Raw genomic sequence first — 8,626 nt, 5'->3', positions numbered from 1 at the left:
AAAGCTTATGCTCAAATAAATTGGTTAGTCTCTAAGGTGCCACAAGTCCTCCTTTTCTTTTTGCGAATACAGACTAACACGGCTGCTACTCTGAAACCTGTCATTACTTATAAGTAGTTCTTTAAATTGAATAAACATGCAGGCAAATCTGTAATGACCAAATATAAGAATACATTATAATAATTTTATTTATAAAATGTTTTTATTTATTTATTTATTTATTTATTTTGCATCGGTATTGAGGTCTAGCCTCTACGAAATACTGTGAGCCTAACTTCACAGAGCTGAGCCTAACCTCAATGGCTATGTACAACTTGCTTCCGCACAATCCATGTCTCTCAGCTTGTCAGGGAGTCTCAAAATGTTCTTAGGTTTCTGTTCTGAGGAATAGAAACTGAAAGGGAGAAAATGCACCAGTAAAACAAACAGTCTCAGAGGCTGTAGTGAGAGAAAGCCATGGCTGCCGGTTGGAACAGAGGTAAAGGTGCAGGATTAGTGTATATGTGTGTGTATGTGTTTGCAAGTATACGTGTGTGTGTGTATACAGTATTTTAGTGCATTTACGTGTGCAAATGTCTATATCAATTTATGGGTGAATATATGTATGTGCAGCTCTATGGGCGTCTATATGTATGCCTATCTGTGTGGCTATTATGGCTCTATGTATATGAGATATACATAGATGGTAAACAAGTTGGAGCTGTCTATCTCTGTTTTACATCTAAAATGTGTTTTTAGTTTCTAACTTAGCAAAGATAAACAAAATCACTGACAGTAAAATGATTTTCTTACATAAGTACTAAAAGAATACTTCTTACAAAGACAAATGGTGAGCTAAAGCTGTGGTAGATTGTACTGTGTTGTAGTGGAAACATATCCTGGTTTTATCAAAGTTATAACAAAGATTTGGTTTTTATTAGTACATCCCATTGGCCCCCTCTTTCTATAAACAGTTCAGATTTTTCTGTGTGTCTATGAATATGTGTTTGTGTGTGTCTGTATAGGCTTGTCTGTATTTGAAAACTTACCTCAGTGTAACTACGTAGTATACGTATGTGTATAATATATGCATATGTGTTCTTTATGGGACTGAACCAGTGCCTAATTTGTACTGGGGCTTGGCCCTGGCACCTCTAGACATGGCAGTTCATAGCCCTGGCACCTCTGGACTCCTGGCCATCAACCGCTGCTCTCTGGCCACCCAGCCAGTGCTTAATTTGTGCTGGGGCTTGCCGGTGTAATGATAGGGAGAAAATTGTGGATGTTTTCGACCACAAAACCCCATCCCTCCTAATTCGCAACCCCTGGACCAGGCGGTAGCAAGTCCTGAGAAGTAGCCAAGAAGGTCATGTTTGCCTGATGGAAACTGCAACTAGCAGCAAAACAGGAGGGTTTCTTTGTGTGACGCTACACCTGGCTGAGCCCCAGCATCTCATTCATTACAAATTAAACACTGGATTGAACCACATTCCATGGAAGTCAAGGGGAGTCTTTTCACTGATTTCAATAGACTTTGGTCCAGGCTGTAGTTGAGTATGTGTTTGTGCATGTCTTGAACTTCCCTGCGTGCCACTATCTTAGCTTTCAGGTTTGAGCTGAAAATGATTGTGGCATGAAAATGGTGGCAGAAAAAAGCGCTGATCTAGGAATTTCAAAGACATGGGGATTTGTTATTAAGTCCTGGCACATAGGTTGTAATGAAAATTTTAAATGTGTCCTACATTTTAAAAAGTTTGTTCTCAATGGTCTTGAGCCATATTTCTCTAGTTTTGTTTTCCAAGGTTCCTAAAGAAAATAACAAGGGACTGTTATTTTTTACCAAAACAGAAATAACATAACTATATCTCCTGGGAAATATCAAATTAAAAATTTAAATTAATAATGATTATTAAGTTTATTTTAAAATATTAATCAGAAAATCCACATTTAAAGTAAAATAAAATAAAAATAAATGAAAGAACAGTTCTTTGGACATTGGTAGGCTCTTACAGTTATACATAGAATTGAGAGCCTGAGTCTGATTGATTTTAATGAGCTTTTGAAAATGTCCTAGATATTTATTATTACTTATTAATATGATTATTTTTATTTTATTTATTTATTTCACTGTTACTTAACAAGTAATGGGCATTCTCCCTCATGTGCACATGGTAAAATTAATGGCCATATTTGGGACCAGGATGATCACTTATCACCTTCACTATCCTCAGGATACTGCACATTAGCAAGGAACTTCTTCAATATTCAGCAGTACTGAATAGGAATTGTCCATTGAGAAGGAACAATTGTAGGCCACATGGTCCCAGGGAGGATGCATTGAGAGGCCTCCCTTTCTCTGTCTTCCCCTATGTTTCTCTCAGTGCACCAGGTGACTCTATTCTCTTTCCCACAGATCATGTATGCAGAGGCATCACAGATGGGTGAGAATGAAAACTCCATACCCACATCCTCCACAAGATTTACAGAGAACGTGGGAGCTGGGAAGGTTCAGATCTCATTCCCCTCTCTTCAGTGTGATACTAGATTTAACTCTCCATCTTCCCCACTCTCTTTCTTTTCTCCCATCACTATCTCTAAGTCTCCCTCTATCCTTCTGGGAGTTCCCTTTCCATTTATCTGTGCCTCCTTCCCATCCCTCTCATTTTTAACTTTCGGTGACTGGCAAGCTCTTAGCGATAAAGCTGCAGTCAATTACTCTTTGGAATCTCTCTCATGTTTCAGGGGGAAGATACTCCAGGAGACATTTATAGACAGTTATGACCCAAGTGTCCTTCGAAGGGTGCAATACATGCTCTACGAAATCAAGTGGAGCACTAGCAAAAGGCTCTGGCAGAGATGTTGCCATAGCACTCGCATGGAGCATGCTGAAATCCACTTTATAGAAGATGTCTTTCAGGAGCAAAGATCTCATCCTTCTGTCCACTACTCCATCACCTGGTACATGTCCTGGAGTCCCTGTGGGGATTGCTGCAAGCAAATCAGGGATTTCCTGAAGGAACAGCCTAATGTGAATCTAGTTATTTATGTAGCACGGATCTATTGGCACAAAGAGGAAAACAATCGTCAGGGTCTACGGAGCCTGATGAACATTGGAGTATCCATCCAAGTCATGGACCTCCCAGGTAATGACTCATGGAGTTATGTGGACTAGATGGGATAGAAATGGGACATGGGGCATTTTTCTTCTAGGTCTCTGGTTCCAATTCAGCCCTGGTCAGTGGCCATGGATGACTCCATGGAAGTTGTAGAATGGATTATGGAATCTTTTCCCTTCTAGGTCTGTGGTTCCAGCCTGGCCCCAAGTCTTGGGGGATAGTGCAGTGGGATACAGAGCTTTTGTCCTTTAGGTCTCTGGTTTCAAACCTTCCCCTGAGTGTCAGTGACTGAAATGCAGTAGCTGACAGCCATTTTTTGACCTATGTGAAATGTGCTGGTGTTTGCAGTCCAGTTCCTAGCAGTACAGATAAAAATCACTAAAATCTCCATCCCTGCTGGCACTTGCTGATCCCTTTGTCCCAGCAGAGAGGCTGAGGCATAAATGAGCCATGAAGAATCAAGGCCCCTTTTCCTGCTAGGGGTGGGAACTCAGAGCTGAGGCACACTGGTGAGCCGTGTGTGTGGGTGAAGCTGGTATGATACTGCCACTGTCTCTAGGGTTCTAGTCAGGGAATAAACAGAGAACACCAGCCTCCTTCCCGGCGCAGTCCATCTCCCATCTTTCACTTTCATTTGAGAACACAGTATTGTATTTAAATGTAAAGGGGATGTCTTTGCAGCTTTTTTCTAATCTACCCCCAGAGTAAAATCAGCTCACGCATGGAGAGTATCCTCCTGCTGCTACTAATCAAGAAGAAATAGATGATATTTTACTCTCCCCTCAATACATAAATGATTTGTCCCAGGTGAATAAGTGAATGAAATGTTGCAAGGCTGGTTTAATGCGACCTTCCCTGGACAGAAAGATGGACAAGGCCAGGAGAACATGAGGCCCAAATGCTGTAGTCTCCTCAGCTGGTCCTGTCTAGCAGAAGCATTCTGCATGGCTCAGATTAGTCTTGCTCCCTTGAGATTGACTGACCTTTGTGTATACTGAGTCCACTGATACCTCCTTCAGCACATGACTGATTTGCTCCATTTTCTCAGTTTATAGCTACTGTTGGAGAACATTTGTCAATGATGAGGACAAGGATGAATATGATTATTGGCCCAGGCACTTCGCTCCATGGATAATGCTATATTCTCTCGAACTCCAGTCCATCCTTCAGGTCAGTAGAACTTTAGGGATTAGGAAATTGCATGCAGAAATGATCCATAGTCACATGCAGAACCAGAGGAGGATTAAGATTTATTGGGGCCCTCCCCGACACCATAGGGCCCCATGCCCTGCTCCTCCCCTTCCCTCAAGGCCCTGCCCCGTGGCCTGGCCAGAAGTTGGGCCCTGGTAAGAGCTGCCATGGGAACCTGGACTGCTGTGGGGAGCCCCAGACCCTCCACCTGTCCTGGGTGGTGTACCTTGAGGAGCGCAGGGACATGGGCTGTGGGCTGCTCTCAGGCACACCCCCACCTGCCCAGGACAGGTGGCAGGCCCAGGACTCCACACAGCTGCCCAGGCTCCCTGGGAGGCTCTTACCACAGCTTAAGGCAGTGGTCCCGTAAGGGGGACACACAGGAACACTTGGGGAGATGTGGTGGGGCCTAGGGTCAGCCCCAAAGGGGGTGGGCAGGGAGCACCACCCAGCCCTGCTGTGCCCCCAGGTCCACTCTAGCCCTCCGCAGCCCTGCCTCCGGCCCCAGCTATTGCTCTGCTCCCAGCCATGGCTCTGCTCCTAGCTGTGGCCCCAGCTGTGCCTTCAGCCCCGATCCCAACTGCAGCCCCTGGTTCTACCTCGACCCAGGCTCCTGCACGCTTCTCTGGCTCTGTTCCTGGCCCCAGCTCCCAGGGGGACACAGACTGGGTAAAGGGGGGGTGACTGAAAAAGTTTGGGAACCCCTGGCCTAGGGTAACCATACATCCCCTTTTGGCCCTGGACATCATGACTTTTTTGGCAAAACTGGGCATTTGTCCCATTTGCTCTTGTCAATTGATCATCAGCTGGCAAGAGCAAACAGGACAAATGCCCAGTTTTGCCAAAGGAGGGGTCGGGGTGTGTGGCAGGGCTCAGGCCAGCCATGCACAGGGGAGGAGGGGGCTTAGATGAGTGGCTTGGGCCAGCTCCGTATGGGGTGAGGGAGAGGTTTGAGCCAGCAACATGAGGGGCAGAGGACAGGAGCTTCAGCCAGCTCTGCGCAGGGACGCAGCAGGGGGAAGGGAGAGGGACTCTGGTGAGCAGCTTGCCTACCTCCGCATGGGGGACTCCCTACCTCATGCTCCGTCTTCTGGCCTGGCCAAGGGCAGGGGCTCAGGGAGAAGAAAAGCAGGGAGGGAAGGAGCATCAGGGGGTGGAACCAGAGTTCCAGTGTGCCTGTGGGGGCCCCCAAATTGGCCGGGGCTTCTGGGCACAGGCCCCATTGGCTTGTGCGGTAATCCGCCACTGTGCAGAACCCAGTGTCTGAGCGGGACAGTTCCTTGACCTCCTTGGAAAGCTCAGTGATTCCAAGAGCTGAGCTGTAACACACGGTGACTACCACATGAGCTCATGGGGACACTAAAAATGTGTTGGAAAACTCTCAGCACCTGAGGAGATCAAAGAGCTGGTTGGTTGGAGGAGAAAAATGGGTCTTCACACCTTGGTGGAGTTTAAACACCTCTGTGGTTTGCTTTACTGCAAAACAGCATACATGTAAACAGTGTCCTGTCCCTTTCAGGGACAAAAACAACAGGGTTTTTCCTCAGCCCAAGTACAAAGCGAGTTCTAGAGCATGGCTAGACAAGTTCCAGACAGAGAACCCCCCCAGTTCTTCTCTCCCCTTTCATCCCGTCCTCGATCTAGAGACCCTTCTTCCTGACCCTCCCTTGCAGACACAGCTTCCAACTCTACACTGCACATCCTTCTCTCAGAGCCCATTGACACTTGCAAAACTGTTGTCAGGCCTTCCATCCCCCCACCCAGAGCTGGTTAACCCCTTTCCTTGCCAACATCTGGATGGGGTTTATATATTCCCTCCCAGTAATGGGGCCACTGAATGTTTCATTGAACTCCCCTGAAATCTCCCCCATTTCCAAATCACCCGTGTCGCAGGGTGATCTGTAACACGCAGTCAGGGCGTGAAAGGAAGAGCTGGCCAGTAAATGATATTTCCGTCCCATGGGAAATTCCAAGATGTGTTTTCAGTCTGCATTGGAACAAACCCGAGACCTTTTCAGTTTTTGTGTGAAAACCACAAGGAGGTGGAAGAGAGTGAGTGAGAGCACCCTCCCGAGAGTAGCCACCAGCCCGGTGTGTAGGGCACTCACACACTCCTCTGGGACACCCAGGCTATGTCTACACTACAAGCGATGCAGCGGCGGTACTGCAAATACGTCGCTGTAGCTCTGTAGCATAGACACTATGGTGACGGAAGAAGGGTTTCTGTTGCTGTGGTAAATCCACTCCCTCAAGAGGAAGTAGCTATGGCAACAAGAGAGTTGGTTAACCCACTGCGCTGCATCTACAGTGGGGGATAGGTTGACCTGAGTACATCACGCATGTTATGAAATTTTTCACAGTTTTCGATGTAGTCTAGGCCCCAGGTTCAAATCTCTGGTCCTGATTGAGACATAGCAGAAACTTGAACCTGAGTCTCACATATCCCAGGGGAATGGCTATTTTGAGGTGGGGTCGCTCGCTCTCTCTCTTTCCCTCTCCTTTTCTCCCCTCCCCTCCCCCCCCCCCTCCGCCATAGTGGACCTGAGAGATGTTCCCAGCAAAAGTTTCTTCACAACCGATATATTTCCACAAGACATTTTGGATCTGACGAATCAGCATTTTCTGATGAATAACCGTTTAGTTGGAATACTCCCAACCAGATCTAATGATGAGTCCCTGTGACCATTAAGCATGCTTGGGAACCCGTTTGTAATTTGCCCTGGTTCTGAATGAGATTTGAAGCAATGAATATTATAGGTGATTGCAGTTATAGGGAGTTCCTCCCCTGTCCATTAAATCCCAGAGTGAGTCTAGAGTGCAAAGGTTAAGCTGCCAACCTCCCGAAAAGAAATTAACTTCAGCTGTTGCTTTTCTCACCAGAACATTCCCTCTTGCTTAGAGATTTCAACAGATGAGAACCAGACTCCAATTTTCAGCCTATGTGTAGAAGATGAGGAACAGAAAAGAGCACTCACATCAGCCAATCCCTGATAGCCGCCAGTATCCTAGCCTGGGCAGCCAACCAGTCTCTGGAAGCCATGAGTTTATTGAACCAGGCCATCATTGGGGAGGGATGTTGATAGGACACTAGAATGTTTAATCATTTCCATTTGATTTAGTTACTCATAGCCATTTCCTTCCCATTGGTTCAGCTTGTAGCCTTTTGAAAAGTGAATCATGTTTACATGTTTAATGCTGTACAGGGACTGGGTCATGTTAACACCTGTGACTCAGTGTACAGGTTTATTCCATCACAGTTAACACAAGAGTATCTTGCTTATTCTGCAGCCAATGCTGTTTCACCAAATAAACATAACGCTATACGGTTTGCTTTGTGTAAGCAGTTTATAAGGAATGAATTCATTATTCAATAACATATATAAAGACCTTAGAGAGGATTTATTCTCCAGGATTATTTTTCTGAATAGTTTTTTTCTTAATAGATTTCTAGGTTTTACTTTCTCTGTCTTTTGTCAACATAACATTTGAATAAAATATATATAATCTAAGGAAGCACTGCTTTTGTTTGTTTGTCTGTTCATTTTCAAAACGTAATTCATGTGGCACTGCTTAATAAACCCTTGTCGGTGCTAATATAAGAATGGTCTAATGTATGACATCACAAACTGTTCTAAGAGTTCATTAAGTGGGAGGAGGAAGAGTCTGGTGATCACTCTTAAAATGAACTGACATTCCAAACTTTAGCTTTTCAAGCCCATAATTTTCCTCTAGGCCCTCACCTGGTCCTCATACTCCCTATATTGCCTTTCTTTGCAAGATCATAGAAGGCTGCTCTCATCCCACACACATCACATAAATGCAGACTTTAACATGCATTTATACAGAGAAGACACAGCACTGGGCAAGGACAGCAAATCTTTGCAGAGAATTTTCCCTGCTATTGTAAACCTAGGCTGTGGCGGTTCAATACAAGACAGGACACGGCTTTAGGCAAGCAAGCAGGCTGGTCTGCTGACAGGATTGCCCCTGTCAGCTTTTCCACCTCTCTTTTATTTCTCTCCTCCCTGCGCATTACATACTCCGACCACAAAAGGCATCAACAAAGGAAATAATATGACTTTGATTAATATTCTTATTTACCAGCCTCTATCTACTATAATCTTTGTTCTCAGGCCTTGAGCCCAGGCCAAGGAAGCTTCCCACGGTTGATGTCCTTTAATTGACTTCCCAATGGTCCATGTTCCCAAGGTCCATGTCCTTGGATAGAGCAATGTGTGCATCGCTCCTACACAATAGTCAGGGTGTGCCCTGACTGTTCCTAGGTGCATGAACGCTACATGAACCCTTCATCCCCCCTTTTTTTGTTATTTGTGCTCGGC

General features: G+C 45.5%; 1 protein-coding gene across 1 annotated transcript; it reads left to right on the top strand.

The window, feature by feature from the left end:
- Positions 1 to 418: 418 nt before the first annotated feature.
- On the top strand, positions 419 to 7,795 carry LOC140898991 (C->U-editing enzyme APOBEC-1). Its single transcript, XM_073313697.2, has 5 exons — positions 419 to 478; positions 2,393 to 2,420; positions 2,722 to 3,122; positions 4,144 to 4,265; positions 7,167 to 7,795. Exons 1-5 carry the CDS (start codon positions 457 to 459, stop codon positions 7,275 to 7,277), a joined length of 684 nt encoding a protein of 227 aa, XP_073169798.1. The 5' UTR covers positions 419 to 456; the 3' UTR covers positions 7,278 to 7,795.
- The last annotated feature ends 831 nt before the right edge of the window (positions 7,796 to 8,626 follow it).

This window comes from Lepidochelys kempii, chromosome 1, assembly GCF_965140285.1.
Source record: "Lepidochelys kempii isolate rLepKem1 chromosome 1, rLepKem1.hap1, whole genome shotgun sequence".
Lineage (NCBI taxonomy): Eukaryota > Metazoa > Chordata > Testudines > Cheloniidae > Lepidochelys > Lepidochelys kempii.
Note: the sequence above shows the minus strand (reverse complement) of the source record. Positions and strands in the feature narration are given on the sequence as shown.